The following is a 17335-nucleotide window of genomic DNA, read 5'->3' as shown; positions in this document are numbered from 1 at the left end:
TGATGTTACTCAGTATGCAAAAGCTTCATATGTCTTTCCTGTTCTATTTCTAAGGTGACCAGAGGCAAAGGAAGGCAAAAGCTCCTGTCTTCTATTTAACTAATAATTTAATAACATTATTTATTCAACTGGTTCATTTCCAAGCACAATTCAAGGTGCTGACTTTGACCTTTAAAGCCCTTTATGGTTTGAGACCAAGTTATCTGAGGGACAGCTTCCTTCCTTATGTTCTGGGTCACGCCTTGAAATCATCTGAGGGGGCCCTTCGAGATGTGCCACACTTCTTTGAGGCCAGGTAAGCAGCAAAAAGGGGTAGGACCTTCTCTGTGGTACCAATGCAGGTTATGAAACTTCTTCTATTTGGAAATGAGATCTCTGCCCTCTCTGGTGCTTTTCCAGTTGAAGCCCATTTCCCCCCTCCAACCAGTGTTGGGGGCAAAACAGTATGTAAACTTCTTGTTTGTAAACATTCATGGATGGATGTTACCCCTCCTAATCCCCCTTCCTCCATTTTCCCCTTTCTTCCAACCAATCTGACTTTCTCAGTATAATTATCATTAGAACATTACATACATCATTCATAAATAGGCGGTATTATGGCTGTATCGGTGCTGGAAAGTTGGACAGGATTGGGCCATGAGAGTCCATGGACCACGCATTCTTTCAGCCTAACCTACCTTTCACAGGGCAAAAAAAATATTGCATCCCCCTAAATTTGCCCATTGTTCTCCATTTGTAATACCTTTTCAGCTCTCTTAGAGGCTTCTGAATCCAACACCTAAAAGCAGTTGAGTCATCTGTCTGCAGTAACCTTGTCCTTTTTGAACTGAGCATAATTTCAAAATGGTCACATGGCATGCCAAACAAGTTCATGATGTGATTGCCTGTTTCACATCTGGAAATCTCAGCAACAAAGGATGTTTCTGAGGCTGGGCAGCTAAAAACACCTGATTAGGTGGGGGGGGAAGGCTCAGGTGGTCTTTACTCCTCCAGTCAGATGACCCCATGACATCAGCAAACTTGGTTTTTTAAGTTCAGGCATTCAGCTGCTGGGGTTGTTGTCAAATCGTTGAATCTTCCTGGTAGTTGGCAAAAGGCACACCCATTAGCCTTGCTGCTTTGTGAATGTTGGGTCTGGCTTCCTGAAAGAGCAAGAGCAGGACAAAGTCCTCAGAATTCACATTATGTTTCTTTTGCTTGCTTTTAACCACTGTTCCATTTGTTTTGTATCAGTCACTCTATTCCCTGTTCATTATTATTATTATTATTATTAACTGTATTTATATACCGCTTTTCAACTAAAAGTTCACAAAGCAGTTTACAAAGAAAAATCAAATAACTAATGGCTCCCTGTCCCAAAAGGTCTCACAATCTAAAAAGATGCAAAAGAACACCAGCAGACAGCCACTAGAACAGACACTGCTGAGGTGAGGAGGGCCAGTTACTCTCCCCCTGCTAAAAAAAAAAAAAAAGGAGCACCCGCTTGAAAAAGTGCCTCTTACCCAATTAGTGGGGGTTTGCTGTTTGAACTGTGCCTGTTAAGGTTGTTTCCATTGCTTTTTCCTCCACTGTTCTATTCCTTCAGTCCTTTTAATAAAATAAAGGTTAATATGCTCTTTTGTTCTTTTTTGTTGACTTGATCTCAGTTCCTCAAACAGCAAGTTGGCCACATTTTTCCAGATTGCCCAGCCCTTGTTATTGGTTTTGAGTGGGCTCTTCCTTGGAACAGGGGTCCCTTTTTCAAGAGGTTTCCACAAGGTCTGGGTTTTCCCTTAGGCTTGGGTAGTGGTAGCAGAAGCTATCATTTTCCCCAGCATCTTCCAGTGCGGGGTATAAGGGAGAAAGGGCTGCTGCTAACTGCTACACGTTGCTGCCATTTGGCTCTTCTCACTCATCTTCTACTTCTACTCATTTTGTGAGCATATCATATGCTTAGCACAGGAGACTGGACTGGATGACCCTTGGAAGGAATTCCTTCCAAACAGGTTGACACGTAGGTGAAAATCTGGACGTGCGTTACCACAGCCCCCTTTTACTCACTCTTTTGGCCTTTATTGGTGGTTAACACTGGTGGTAGTGGGGAAAATGCTTAGTTCCTTCAGGTGCTTGGCTGCTGGTGTAATTCCCCCCCCTTCAGAGCCACTGCAGAAGCTTTTGTTTTCGCAGTTGCAACTAGTTTTGAAGGGGAGGGGCCACTTTACACTGATGGCCAGGTGCCTGACCGAACCTAGCATTTTGCCTCCCCCACCCCAACCACCAGTCATGGTTAAAGATGGGCAACAATATGGATAGTGAAGGTGAAATTCCAGCCCATGCTTGCAAGAGTTAGTGTTGCATCAGAAACCTAGCAGTTAATCTTGGTGAATTTACACAGGTTTGTGATCTCATTCTGGGGACACTTGATTCTATAGAGCATTGGAAGCGATTAAAGAAAATCAGAGAGCAGCAGAGAACCTTCTTCATTCCATTCCCCATTTTCATTCATTCCAGGACCAGACAACTGCTGAGGCGTCCCCATTTTTCAAGCAATATTTATTGTTTCTGATAGAAAATACATCCTCCACTCTTCTGGGGAACCCACAACCCTTTCCCAAAGGAAGTTGTTCAGGGCTGCTCTTCCTTTTCTGGAGAACTATGGAGGAGTAAAGCTGGAGAAGGAGCAGCAAGAAGACTGCCTAAGCCAGAAAAGTGCATATTCAGTGTTTCTAATAGCTGTTTTTCATCGGCCAGTAGGAGAGCAGCATTTAGTTTCTCAGCCTTTGGTCTCTGGTTTAGCTACTGTCATTCCGCTCATGCCACACCCTTGGACAAGACCCAGTCCAAAGGCTTTAAAGTTCCTGCTATCTCTCCACAATGATGATTTCTCTGTGCCCCACCAGGGGGCACATCCTGGTCAATAAGAAGCGACACAGGCCATCTCGTCAGCCAAGTCCTCTTCCTCAGGGGAACGGAAGGGCTCCTCATCACTGTAAACAGGGCCGAGAGTCCCAACCCCACTGTGCTCTCCATCACTGCTATACAAGACATGACCACCACCACCACTTCGGTGGCCACTTTCACCACCAGGGCACTTGCGACTCAGTAGGTCTGTAGCAGCACTTTCCATCTCATCAATGGTCATGTGGCAAGCATCAGCTATCTCCCTCTTGGCAAAGGCCACAAACTTAGGGTCCTGGGCATAAAGACCTAGGCCCTCAGAGATGAGCACCTAGAAGAAAAAGAAGATGAACAAAGGGTGTGTTAGGAAAGATGCCCACCTTCACCCATCAAGACAGTGTCTCAGTTTAGACATCACAATAAACCAGAGCTAAGGGAGGGTAACTATGGTTTAGCATAGGGGCGTCAAACATTCTGGATGTGGCTCCCAGAAGCAATCTGGGCCCCGTTATAATTGGGCTCTCTTATAATTGGGCCCCGTTATAAGTGTGATAATTGTGTTCCCTCATATCTTGAAATTATGAACAAAATTTGCACATTCTCTTCTGTCATTTGCAGCTACTGAGTTTCTATGTGAGAACAAAGTGCTTATTTGTAGCCAACATCTGCTTAATTATGTCACTTCCTGCTTAATTATCTCACTTCCAGCCCCTAGCAGGTGCCATAAATGCTATTTGGCCTGTTATATGAAATGAGTTTGACACCCCTGGCTTAGCAGGATATCTGAGTTGTGGGTGGGGAGAGCAACTGCATCCCACTATCTAACCTGTTCGAAAGCTTATGGAAAAAGGGATTTCAATAGTTACTGCCACTCACCAACTTGAGTGTTAGAGCATATTGTTGTGTGAAGTGTTTGTGAACTCAGAATCTCAGGATGGGACGGAGCTGTAAGTTTAAGCCCCAAACAGCCTCATCTTAGAAACCAGGAGCTCTGACCCACACTCACCGCCTCCACCAGGCTGTCCGCACTGCCACGCTTGCTGTTGTAGCTGTGCTTGAGTGGGCCAGGCACCCGGAGTTGTCCATAGGTGCGGTAGGGCAACTCTGGTTCATCCATGTACCAGTGTGCCCGTGACATGGGTGGAAGGCTGCTGCTGTTCTCCCAGCTGTGTCCTGGCAGCCCATCTTCCTCCACCAGGATTAGTGGGGCGTAGAGCAACCGGCTCCGTTTAGGCGGTGTTGCCCACGATTGTGAGGAAGCTGTTGCGGAGTGGCTGCCACTGTGCCATGAGTCGTAGCTGCCATAACCCTGGTATGAAAGAGAGAGTGGGCAGTGAAATGCAACTGGATGTGAGCGCAGATGAGATGCAGCCTCAGCTGCAGAATCAGACTGTATACCAAGGGACCTGAAGTGCATTCTAGGTGTAAGGATGCCCAGGGGAGGAGGTTGACAATGCAGTAAAATGCTTGCAACTCATTTTATGATGATACAGTGCTGCCGGATAACATGGTCCTAGCCTATCGGTTACCACTGTTTAAGTTAATCAAGGGGGAAATCTGCCTGGTGTACTGGCCAGGGTGTTCAGCGTTCAGCAGGCAGACCCCAGTTCAGATCTCTTCACACTGCCATGAAGCCCATAGGAAGTTCCTGGATAAATCACCATCTTGCAGCCCAGGAATTCTCAAAGAGTCACTAGAGGGAATAAAATGGTTGGCAACCTTCAGTCTCAAAAGACTCTGGTAAAAGCCTACAGCACCCAGAAGTCCCAGGCAGTCTCCCATCCAAGTACTAACCAGGCCTGACCCTGCTTAGCTTCCAAGATCAGATGAGATTGGGCATGGGATGGATTCATATTTTGCTTTTATTATATTGCTAGCTCCTTGGGGTCTCGAGGCCAAAAGTGGCCTGTGTATTTTAAAATGAGTAATTGATCTAATGCATGCCACTATGAGGTAATGTTAGGGTGCAGGGGGTGCAGACTGAACTGGGTGACACGCTCAGGTGGGAGATGACACCACTGCTGGCCAAAATTGTGAAATCCTGGTTTTTTCTAATAGTACCATCATGTTATATATCTTTTGATGTGGAATTTCATGCAGAATGCAGTGAAACAAACTGCGGTGACATATTTTATTCTATCAAATGTTACGGACAAATAAGCAGAAAAGGAAAACACAATTGCCTTATGAAACAAAGAATGCAATCTTAACCAACTTTTCAGCACTGACCCAGCTGCAATGCAGCCCCAAGGAATAAGGTAACAAACATGCCCTTACCTTGAGGAGGGGTCCTTGACTGCCTCTCCATTGTAGGATGCAATGCACATCACACTGGCACAGCTATGTCAGTGCTGAAAAGTTGGTTAGGATTGTGCCCGAAAAGTAAATTTCTTTAACTCAAAACTAACCAATAAGACTGATTTTCTGAGAGCAAATGAGGTGTTGATATGACATAGCAGGGAACCAATAAGTTGTTGTATGAGTCAGCTCTTATTTCCATGAATCAGAGCTAATACTAGAACTCTTATTTAGTTGTTTGCCATCAAGTCAGCTAATGGTTTTTTGTTGGTTACTGATTTGTTCAGTGATCTGTACTGTTATATATTTAAATAAAGTTAATGGGGGTGACACCAACCCTAGTGATGCTGCTGCATCTAGGTTTTGTTTATGATATTGTAATTTGTTCTATATGGTGTGATACGGGAGGAGGTCCATCATAGGGGTGATGCAATGAGCTCTCACACTGAGTGACACAAACTCTACTGATGCCTCTGCTGAGAGTGTTTGGAGGCTTGGGTTCAAATTCCCACTCAGCTGTGAAGCTCCCTGTGTGATAAAGACAGTCATTGCCTCTCAACTTACCCACCTCACGTGACTCTTGTGAGAACTGTTGGGGGATAATAATGAGTACCAACCTGTTCTCCTTGAAGGAAGAGCAGGCTAGGAATGCAACACATACAAATAAAAGGAGAGGAATTAATTTAGTTGTGGTTTGTAACTGTCCATTTGACTATTTGGAAAAAGGCCTCAGAACAGTGACAAAGCACATAATTTGCATGAAGAAAATTTTTGGTTTGATTCCTAGCACTGCAAGTTCAAGGCACTCTTTCAGCAGGGCTGGGAAAGACCTCTGCCTGAGAGACTGGAGACCTACTCCCTGATGGACCAGTGATCTGATATTGTGTAAGAAACTGTACAGTGTTCATTCCTTGTAAGGCTAGGTGAATGACAGAGGCATAGCATAGTCAAATCATACAACAGTAGGCTAGTGGCACAGTGATGATCACAATGACACAGCATCCAGGTAACACACAGTGTGCAAAGAGACAGCAAACAAAGCAGAACAGTCAGAAAGGGTAGTCCCAAAATGTACAGTTGTGTTGCATTTATCTGACTTTACACAGGGCTGGGGCCTTGACTCTGTTTTCATTGGTAGGCTTCAGTCTTAGGATGATGAAGCAATAACGTAAAGGAGTGCCTGGGCCTTTTTCACAACACTGAAGAAGTGCAGGCATCCTTCAAATAGCTGTGACTAGTGGGGGAAAGACTCCTAGAGCAAAGAAGATGATTTTCCACACTTCTCATTTCTGGAATGAAGCCCTGCAGGCATGTACAGATGTCTTCTCTCATGTGGCCAGATATGCAAACCTGACCTGACAGCAGTGTGGTAAAAACCAAATCAGATAATGACTAGTTGGCAACCAAATGGTGAATGCAATTCCTTATCAATAAATGTAAAACAATGCATTCTGGGGCAAAAAAAATCCCAACCTCACAAATATCCTGATGTGGATCTGTGACACACAAGGGAACAGATTTTGCTGATAATACAATGAAACATTGGCCCAATGTGCAGCAGCCGTGAAAAGAGCAAGCTGCATGCCAGGGGTCATTAGGAAAGGGGTTGAAAATAAGACTGCTAACACAGCAAAATGCCCCTTTACAAAGTCACATTTGGAATACTATGTACAGTTCTGTTTGCCATACCACAAAAAGGATATTGTAGAGCTGGAAAAGGTGCTAAAAAGGGTAATCAGAATGTTCAGAGTCTGGAACACCTTTCTTATGAGGAAAGGGTACATGCAGCTTGGAAAAGAAGCAACTAACAGCCCAATCCTGAGCTGCCCAGAGTGCATGGCTGCTGCGGTGTGAAAATGGCTGCTGCTGCATTCCGCACGCCCTGGGCAGCCGCCGCTGCCTCCTCAGGAGAAGAGAACTTCTGTCCCCTTCCCCCAAGTAAGGGAAGTAGCTCCGCAACGGGGCTACTTGATTCTGCGGCGGCTCTTCAGCTGTTGTAGAATTGATGAGTCCTATGTCAGACCACATGGCCGGACACAAAGCTCAGGATCAGGTGGGGCCAAAGCTCCACTGGTCCCGCTCTTCTCCTGCCCCACCCCCTACCCTGCCATGCCTCCCCCTACCCTCTTCCTGCCCTGCCCCAGAACACCTCCTCCCTGCCTCCCCACACCCCCACTCACCTCTCTGTCTCTTGGCTGTCTGGGCTACCACCAGGCAGTGGAACGCAGGCCCAGCACCGGAGCTAGCCCAGTGTGGGCTTGCGCTGGGCTAGCTCCAGTGCTGGACTTGCTGTTAGGGCTCGCAAATTTGCCTTACAGCACGTTCGTGACAGTGTGCACCAATGGTGAGCCCTAAGGGATCCTATCCTATCCAACTTTCCAGCGCTGATGCAGCCATGCCAATGGATCATGTGCTGCATACTGTGGTGGCAGGGACAGTCACAGTGACCTCCTCAAGGTAACAAAATTTTTGACCCCTCGTCTCGGGGCTGCATTGCAGCTGCAACAGGGCTGCAAAGTTGAATAGGTCTGAGCCTTAAAATAGGCAGGATTGCAATTTATAACATTATGCATGCTGTGAAGAGAATGGATAGACACATTTTTTTCTCTCTCTCTCACAATGCTAGAACCATGGGTCATCCAACGGTGAGAGGTTTAGAATGGCTAAAAAGTGGCATTTCTTAACACAGTGTATAATTAGGCTTCCCAGAAGCAGCTGGTGGACTACTGTGAGAAACAGGATGCTGGACTAGATGGGGCTTTGGCCTGCTATCCTGCAGGGCTCTTCTCCTGTTCTTAATTACCTGTGCACGTGCTCGGCAGGGTGGGGCGTTCTGGTGGTAGGTGCCTGGAATAGGGATGTCGTCGCAGCTGCCTTGACGCTGCAGGCACTGGATGCTGAAGGCTGGCTTGCGGCCTGCCAAAGTAGGGGTGGGTGGGAAGGAAACAACAGGTAAGAGAGAGGCTCCTGGTGTGGGCCAGCACCCTCTCCCACATAGCACCCAGCCAATCTGAACGCACCAACTTGCACTGACCTAACTCCTGCCTAACTCCTTCCCTCTTGTCCAGTGTTTTTCTGATCGTGCTTCTGAATGTGGTTCTACCTTCTGCTCCCTTATTTGAAAAAATTTCTTCTTCTGTGTCAGAACCAAACTACTTATGACCCACCATGCTGAACGCAGCCTTCCAGCCATGCGGGGTGGCCAACTAGGTCCTCTGTAAACCTCCTGTTTTTGCTCCCTGCCTCTCTGGGACTGTACTGCTTCAGACTGGGATGTGTTTGAGTCTTTGTGCATGGCAATCTTTAAATCCCATTCCATCCCAAATTGGGAATATTTCCTATATACTTATCGGCAAGTTTGTGAGAGAAGGCCAGGCTAAACTCTTCTGCCTAACAGACTTGTTTGCTATGTGCTTTTACTTTTGGGGAAGCTTCACCTGCAGCTGGAAGTGGTTCAGTCAGAAAACTTTGGCCACTTGATTCTGCTGCCTGGCTCTATCAACTGCCCTGAACCTGAAGGATCCAGCCCCCCCCCCCCCACACACACATCTATTTGACCATCCTTGGAGTCCTCGCTCAGCTGGCTGCAATACTTGCCATCCTGACCTGTGGGTGTGGGAGGCAAGAGGCGCCTGCGCTTGGTTTGCCTGGTTTGCCTGCTGTCCAGCATTCCATTGACAAGCCCATTGTTGACACGTCGGGAGGGGAGGGGCAAAGAGCCACCATAGCCATTGTCCCAGCGCCGCCGGTGGGGCTGAGGGTTGTGCAAGCAAGGCTGCCTGCTGGAAGGAGGCAAGCAAAAGAGAGAGAGAGAGAGAGAGATTAGTGAATGATGTTTCACAGAACTAGTCCAAACTTGCCTTGGATCTTCATGTTTCTGAACTGGGCAATGGTAGGTCTGTGTAGAACTGCAGGAACTCTCAGTCACGGGGCATCAACTCAACATCCAAATGCCAAATGCCAGCCACAAGGAGCAGCAACTGTTACCCTGCAGCTGCCTGATCTTGTCTGATCTCAGAAGCTAAGCAGGGTCAGGCCTGGTTAATACTTGGATGGGAGACCACTTGGGAATACCGGGTGCTGTAGGCTTCTACCATAGAAGACTGTGGTACCATAGTCTTTCAAGACTGAAGGTTGCCAACCAGCCACAAGGAATTGGCCACAAGTATTGTGCACATAGTATCACCAAAGTGCCATGCACACTTATCAGCATAGTGGAACCAGAGCCACTTGCTTGTCAAATTGCAGATTGCTCCAGTTCACATGTGGTTGGAAAGAAACTATACAATGCCTTCCTTTGGGAATGGTGCCTGACCTCCAGGGAGGGTGACACTGGTGCTGGGAGGGACTATGTCATTCTTCCACTGGGATGTTTTGGAGCAATGTGCAACTGGACCATGGTGAAGTAGCTCCCACTCTATGTTATCTTACAGGTTGGACCAATGTGGTACTCAAAGCTGTTATACTTCAGAGGCTGCTGTCTCGCAGCCCCTAATACTTACCTGTTGCGAGAGGCCAGACTCTCTGTGTCCTCCTCCCGGCTGTAGTATCCCTGCTTAAGTGAGGCATCCTCTCCGTAATCCTCACTGTGCATAGCTTCTTCCTGCACTGTTGGTGGAATGCAGCTGTCATCGGAGTTTCGTCTAGATAAACACACATGGCTGTAAAGAATATTAGCTCCTGCTTGCCCCTCCAGCCATACACCTCTTGGGTTTGCAACCCCCTTGCCTCCCAAGGCCAGGACCTCAGCTTGCATTCAGCACCTGTTCATCCTGTGCCGGGTGGGAAAATTGGGCAGGTCAGCAGGCTTGTCGTTGGTACTTCCGTCCTCCTCGTAGTGGGTTGGACCATTGGTTGTATGGGAAAGGTTGACACTTGAAGGGTTCTGGGAGCCCACTGGACCATTCATCAAAGACTTATTCTCCCAATTGGGCAAAGTAGCAGCAGCTGAGCCATGGTGCTCAGGAGCACTTCCATACAATGCTTCCGAGCTCTGTAGGAAGATAGGAGCAAAACATGTCTTGAAAACTGATCATCTTCTCAGTGTATAATCAACTGCTGCCTTGGGGTGGTGCTTCACGCATTACATGAATCCTTGAGGCCTGTTACCAAAGATCTGGCAGGTTATTTCAAATCACATATTTCAAACGTGAACTTAAGTCTTGACCTCTGGAGCACCTGATCAATTACACCTCCTTCTCCCCCCCCCACCCCAAGTTCCCATTCTCTCTACCCATTTTCCTTCCCTCCCAGACTCTTTGGCCTTTGGCCTTCTCTTCTCTTCATCACACTCTGGACCACTGCCAATGTGGCACTAGCTCCACACAGTCATTATTAGCACTATTATAAAATTAGCAGCTGTTTCATTCCAACTTCCAAAAGAAGGTATACGGGAAGCTTTCACTACAGAAATGTTGAGGGCTACAGCAACATTATCCTGTGCCCACAGAGTTGCAAGGCCAATGACCGCTTCCAGGTAACCATGGGAATTACTGCATGTGACTCTGTGATGGTTGGCAACCTTCAGTCTCGAAAGACTATGTTATAAGCCTACAGCACCCAGTATTCCCAGGCGGTCTCCCATCCAAGTACTAACCAGGCCTGACCCTGCTTAGCTTCCAAGATCAGACGAGATTGGGCATGTGCAGGGTAACAGTTGCTGTCGACTCTGTGATGGTTCCCTCTTATAACCCTCCTCCCTTAATGAGCTGCTTTCTCAGATTCCAGCTGCTTCTGCTCCTCCTTGGACTACGTAGCTATTAGTTGTGCTGGCTATATGGAACCTCCATGTTCAGAGGCAGCATCCCTCTGGTTACCAGATGCTGGGGAGCAGTAGAAGCTGAGGCCTTCATCTCCTTCAATCCCCTGCTTCTCAGGGGCATCTGGTTGGCCATTATGGGAAACAGGATGCTGGACTAAATGGATCTTTTGGTCTGATTCAGTTGGGTTCTTCTTGGGTCTCGCCATTGTGTCAGATGTCAGATTACAGTTGCTCAGCCAATGGCAGCCAGAGCGCCTTCTGCCTGCCTGGCCTATGCTGTTACATGATGGCAGCTGAGTTAATTCGCTGCCAGCAGCCTCGCCAGTGCTACTCCCAAATCCCTTACAGCACAGTACAGTATGGATTTTTCATATGCTGCACAGAGATAATCTCTGAGTAGCAAAAAGGAACATCAACTGTCAGGTTCAGGATGTGGCATGTACGTTTTGCTTGGTCCTGACATGTGTTGCCAATCTTATAATAGCAATGTCATACATGGAGATCTTTGCATAAGGAAAATGCGATATGGTCCCACTGAAGGCACTTGGGAGGCCACCTTATCCAACATGGCACATTCCCTTCTCTAGCAAAGCTTAACTTGAGATCCATTTGAGAATTGGTTTGCAGGGTCAAGGCTTGGCACGGGGAAGCAATTACTGAACAGAGAGTGACTTTGAGCATTTGTAAGTGCCAGTCACACATTGAAAATAAGTGAAAACAGCACTCCCTCTGGGGGCCACCCAGAAAGGGGGCAGAAGTGTGCAAATTCTCTCTTTCTTAGTGCTCCATGCACAGTGAGGGGTGTAAGGGGTCCTGCTTATCTTGTAGCCCTGGCAAATGCCTGAATTTTTCACCTCTGGAGCCAGCTCTGACAAGCACTTCAGAGACTGACAGTTCTTATTCTCCATCCTCAAATATCTCACAGCTCTACAGTCTCTTCTCTTCTGCAACACAAAGCAACATATTGCGCACACGTTGCTCCCCCCAGCAACTCAGTCACAGCCTTTTCCATTTGAGGCAAAGAACAGCGGGTGTGCAGAAGAAGGGATTTCAGCTGCTTCAGAACAAGAAGCATTTCTTGTTCACATTTAGCACCAAGTCTTTGGATAGAAATTTCTAAGAAACAAAAACTAGGATTTGCCTTTCAAATGAATAGACTCTCCACGAAATGTTATGTAAGGTTATTCTGTCACTTCTTTTCAAGTGTGGTCATTACATACATTTTGAAACTTCACCATAACAGAATATAGTGCTGGAAGTAGGTAGGTGGAGGTGTGAGTTTCTCTCTCTCTCTCTTCTCTCTCTCTCTCTGTGCGTGTGTGTGTGTGTGTGTGTGAGAGAGATTTGCTGACTGAACTGATAGCTTTGACAAATGTAATTAAAATCAAGGAGAATGCAAAGATTGAAGCTTTTGCCCAACTTCCTCTAATGTTCTCCATGAATGTCCTGGCAACTGCTGTATTTTACTAATAGAAGTTAGGTGGTTCACTCATGTGGTTCACAATCACATGGTGAGCTGTATCACACAAGGGAGAAAGGAACCCTTTCCCACCCCACACCCAGTTGTTAGGAAATTGTTTGCTAACTTATAATACCTATCAATATCTATCCAGTGAAATTCTAACATAAAATATTCTTGTTTTGTTAATCCAGAATAATCAACATTCCATTCCCATATCACTCCAACCCAAATTAAGAGCAAAGAGGAATCCTTGGTCTCATCATGGTGGTGCATTTTTGTCTGGGCTGCATGTGACTGAATAAATGTCAGGGAGAAGAGTTCTAGCCTAGTCCTCATGTGCTGAGCCAAGCTCGCATGTATTGGGTGCAAGACATATTTTTGTATGGATGAGCATCCAGTCATAAGAATTTTCACCTGCAGTTTGCAGTTCACCACCTCAGTGAGATCCAGGCCAAAGGCTCACCTTATATGTCACTGTCTCCTCCTCACATACTGTCTCTTCAGCTTCCTCTTCTTCTTCCTCTTCTAGGTCACAGGACATTGCCCGACGGATCTCAGGCCCCAGGTCTTGCAAACTTTTCAACCCAGCCTGAATGGGAGAAGACACCAGAGAAAAAGGGTCAACGAGCCCAGTAACTACATTATATTCCCTGTTCATTGCTCTAACCAAGAGGCCTACATCAAGGAAGGGGGCTCACCTGCAAAGCAGAAGAGTTGCTCGGAGACCCATCTGGTCCCAGCAGTCCCTTCTCCTTCCGCTTACGGAACTTCCGGAAATAATCCTGAATCAGGAATGTGGCATAGAACTTTCCAACGGTGACCTCTTCCTCTACAGGGAAGAAATTTAAGTAAATGGTTAAAAACCATTTATGATTTATTTGGGGGCATCAAATTCAACAAGGGCTCAGAGTACAGTTGTGCTAGTTTTTAAAAGTCAGAGTCCTGTGGCATCTTAAAGACCCTGCCAGATTATTCTGAGAATCCTAAAGGTCCTGCAGGAGTATCTGATTTTTCCATTGCAACAGACTAACAAGGTTGCCCTTAACCTTTTTAAGAAATTCTCAGTCCTTCAAAAGAGGACCTCCATCTCTGCTCCCCATCAGGAGCTCCCCATCCCCTGTCACTTCAGGTTTTTCTTGATACACAAAGTTTGTGGGGTACTCATAACCAGCACTGGGGAAGGCTGGCACTTGCCCAAAGCTCCACATAAAGTTCAAAGGCTCATGGAGCTAATGCAAGTAAGGGCGCAATGCTAACCCACTTTCCAGCACCGAAAAAGGGCAGTGAAGCTCAGAGGTAAGAGAACAAACATTCCCTTACTTTGAAGAGGCCTCCATGTGTGCCACCCAACTGCAGGATGCAGCACACGTCCCATTGGCATCACTATGCCAGTGCTGGAAAGCTGGTTAGGATTTGGGCCTAAGGGCACTGGTTAGGATTTGGGCCTCTGCTCTCCTTGGACTTATGCCACCACCGGAGGTGGCGCGTGTCCAAGGAGGCCCATTGGGGCTGCAGTAGGGGAAGAGTTTCCCCGTACCTCCAGCTGAGCCATTTTGGGCCCCTATCTTGCTCTGGATACAGTGCAGGCCTCCTGGGATTGTGCTGCAAGTCTCTAACCTTGCATTATTTGAAATGAGATCTAATTTCAATCTTGGTACGAAGGAGAGGGTGGGTTAAGGTATTTGAAAGTGATGGAAGTGGTGTTGTTTTGCTGGGGGAAGGTTGGGTCCCTTAGGTTCTTGTCAGGAAGAAAGGGCCCATGACAGATCTCTTGTTTGGGACCCCACAGAAATCTGGAGCCCACCACCATTGTTCCACCTGCTTTCAAGTCATCTGTCTGCTGTCCGGAAGGTTCTTTGCTCACTCATGCAGGTGTACACGCACACACACCACTCCAAGGCTCTCCAGTTAATTTGCTAGCTTACATCTCTCTCCCAGCTCCAGGTCTCCTGGTCTTTTTGCTTGCCCTGTCTCATTGCTGTTGTGACCCCTCATCTCTCTGTAGCATCATGTTCTTACTTCTCCCTCTTTATCTTCTGTTGAATGTGCCAAGGTGGTTCCTTGGTACATTCAACAGGTGCCACTTTTAAAACCTAGCAAAGACTCCAGTTTCTTAAAAGAATTGACATGGCTACCTTAGCAGTAGGACCAGCTTCAAAATCAAGCCATCAGACTGAAAACAGCATTCAGAGGAGGTGCCAGGCTAGTTACTAAGACATACAGGTTCAGTTTTTATCTCTGGGAAGGAGATGGAGTCTAGTGGCTAGAGAAGAAGGGCACTCACCTTCTGGTGGAGGAATCACTTCATCCAGTAGCTTGGGTTTGGTCCGTTTCCAGATCTTTTTGATGACAGCACGGAGCTCCTTATTGGCCACTTCCAGATCTCCTACAAGAGCAATACAGAGGTGCAAGGAATGAATGTGACTTTCAAGACTATCTTCCAGATTCCTGCACTAGAAAGAACTGCAATACCCAAGACCACTACCAATGAGTGCCTTCAGGACAAAAACAATGAATGTTGAGGGTTCCAATTCTCAAGAGAATGTGATGAAGCCAGGACAAGAAACACTGTGGACAGAGCAAGGACTTCTGCACTGAACAGTGGCCAGGCAGACTGGGAAGCAGGACTGTTACAAAGGTCATTTCCAGGGGACATGGGAAGAGAGATTCTTGGGTCCAAATTCCATTTTTAATGCTAGATCTCAGCCCTGGAGTATGTGATGATTTGGGGTTGATTCTTATTTATAATCACCATTAAGCCCTCTAGCCCCTCCCCTTCCCTGTGCTCTGCAAAAGCCCAACAGAAAAGGAGAGCAGGTTCCCTCTCATGCAGACTCTGTGGAAGGGATCTTTGTGCTGGGCATGTGAGAAAGATCCAGGGACGCTAACTAGAAATGGAAAGGGCAATTACAGCTGGTGGGTGGGTTTGTGGAACTCTGATAGTACTGCTTTGGAACAACACTCAGAGCATGTGCAAAATGCTTTTCCTCATCAACAAGTAATCATGTTCATATTGAGGACAAGCCCTGTGACAGCAATCTTGCACCCACCTTCTGTCTTGATCTTGAGGGATGTCCTCACCAGAGCAAAGAGGGTGGCATTGAAGGTGACAGTTCCATCTGAGTTCAGGGGCATATTCATAGCCACCAACCTCTGCAGAGAGATAAAGAAATGAAACCAAGACTTTTGCTCCCTGAAGGCTCCCCCTCCCTGTTATCCACCTGGCCCTTCCTCCTTCCTGAAACAGAGCTGGAAGCCAAGGATGTTGTCTCAAGGGATGTGACTTTGGCACCAGTTCTAATTCTCCTTGCAAGACAGACCCCGGGAGTTCCACTTATGTCTGCCTTTAGGATTACCTTGCAGGCTACTCGGTGGGGACAGAGTTTCCCAAAGCCCAGGGGTGGCTGTATCCGGCGTAGTAGGGTCACCACATCGAGATGCTTGATGCGGCCCCTGGAGGAACAAAATGAGGGCATCTCAAGTGGTTAGTGGGGAGGCAGCTATGAAATCAGAAGGGAGCTGATTCCCCTGCTGGAACTACAAGTGGGGGCAAACTGGGATAGACCAGGCCACATTACTCCTATCCCCAGTATAAGTTCTTGGTATTACAGGGAAAAGTGTCTCTTACTTGGCAGCTGGATCATATTCTGACCAAATTCGCTTGAACTCATCCAGGTGATGGGGACCCAGAATGGACCAGTCTCGAGTAAGATAGTCAAAATTGTCCATTATGACAGCAACAAAGAGGTTAATAATCTAGCAGAGATGTGAGAAAGACAAAGTTAATTGATACTCTCAAAGAGGTTGTGACAGGCAGAGAGAGCAAGATGTCAATTACAAAAAGCTCTCTCTATCCATGAACATTTACTCAGGAATGTTGAATTCAGTGGGGCTTCAATGTCCAGAGGACTGCACCCAAAAGCAGAAAAGGCTGATTGGCACAGGGCTTAACTGGAACCAAGGCTCATCTGTTCTTTCCTATGAAAACTGCTTTCAGAACTCTGGTTCAGTCCTGGACCATGCACAACTGCTACAACAGAGAGTGCCAACGAGTGTGTACAGAGTGCATTTCGTTTTAACACTAAGTAACCACTGTCAGTTTCCACATGTTTTGGGAGGAAGGTTTTCATGTTTGAGGCACTGGTCTAGAGCATTACTCACTTTCACAAGTACGCTTAGGAATGCCAGGCACAAGTGGCAAATGCAAGCTGGTATGAGCAGTTGCAGAGTCTTGGCATAAGGTTTAGTGCTGGTGCAGGAGCACCACTCAAAGCTCTGAGTTTTGCAAAGGTGAAACACAGTTTGCCTGTTGTTGCAGGTCCCTGATTGGTTAGCCAGTGCTACAGTGGCAATGTTTTAAAATCCCTTCTGGACCGTCTTTCTATGTATCATTCCACTCGATACATCACCCCTAGCCACTGCTGCTCCCAAACAAAAGGCAGGGTTAAATAAGATGTTACACAAGGGGTATGTGAATCATCTTTAAACCTTTTTTTTAAATGAAATGTAGCCTCAGAGACTAAAACTGGGAGCAGAAGAACAGCAGGGGAAGAGGCTGCTTAACCTTTTTGCTTCCCAACATCTGTGCACTCAAAATGACATACCCTGCAATCTACTTTTCTCTTCACAGAGGAAAAGATAAAAGGTCCCTGTAACTTTTCCCTCATGGAGAGAAAAACAACTCGAGGCAGACAATTTTGGTCAGACAAATGGCAGGAAAGGAAAGTGTTATGCAGCCCCTCCCTTGCTACCCTTCTGCTCTGAGGCTATTTTTCTTTTCCCCTCATTTTCACATACCTCTTTTAAAATGTGTACTTTCAGGGGGCAGAGCTGGGGACCAACACAGTGAAAGTTCCATGCTTAGTAGAAATAAACGTTCTACCAAGGCAGGCTGTAAAAGTGCCTTAGCAGAGCAGGATTGGAACCTGGTTTCAGAG

General features: G+C 46.8%; 1 protein-coding gene and 1 pseudogene across 1 annotated transcript in view; both read right to left on the bottom strand.

The window, feature by feature from the left end:
• Positions 1–2613: 2613 nt before the first annotated feature.
• Positions 2614–17335, bottom strand: part of CACNA1F (calcium voltage-gated channel subunit alpha1 F) — an 85298-nt gene continuing 70576 nt past the window's right edge. The window contains exons 37-48 of the mRNA XM_066616263.1: positions 16027–16154; positions 15755–15851; positions 15449–15551; positions 14683–14784; positions 13097–13227; positions 12862–12987; positions 9939–10168; positions 9678–9818; positions 8782–8957; positions 7979–8091; positions 3884–4186; positions 2614–3208 (exon numbers count right to left, since the gene is read on the bottom strand). Of these exons, the coding sequence (XP_066472360.1) occupies positions 2894–3208; positions 3884–4186; positions 7979–8091; positions 8782–8957; positions 9678–9818; positions 9939–10168; positions 12862–12987; positions 13097–13227; positions 14683–14784; positions 15449–15551; positions 15755–15851; positions 16027–16154 (1965 nt within the window). The 3' untranslated portion in view covers positions 2614–2893. The remainder of the gene's footprint in view (positions 3209–3883; positions 4187–7978; positions 8092–8781; positions 8958–9677; positions 9819–9938; positions 10169–12861; positions 12988–13096; positions 13228–14682; positions 14785–15448; positions 15552–15754; positions 15852–16026; positions 16155–17335) is intronic.
• LOC136642245 (5S ribosomal RNA) lies at positions 10723–10842 on the bottom strand (annotated as a pseudogene).

Source organism: Tiliqua scincoides, chromosome 2, assembly GCF_035046505.1.
Source record: "Tiliqua scincoides isolate rTilSci1 chromosome 2, rTilSci1.hap2, whole genome shotgun sequence".
In the NCBI taxonomy this organism is placed as follows: domain Eukaryota; kingdom Metazoa; phylum Chordata; class Lepidosauria; order Squamata; family Scincidae; genus Tiliqua; species Tiliqua scincoides.
This window is presented reverse-complemented; position numbering and strand designations above follow the sequence as displayed.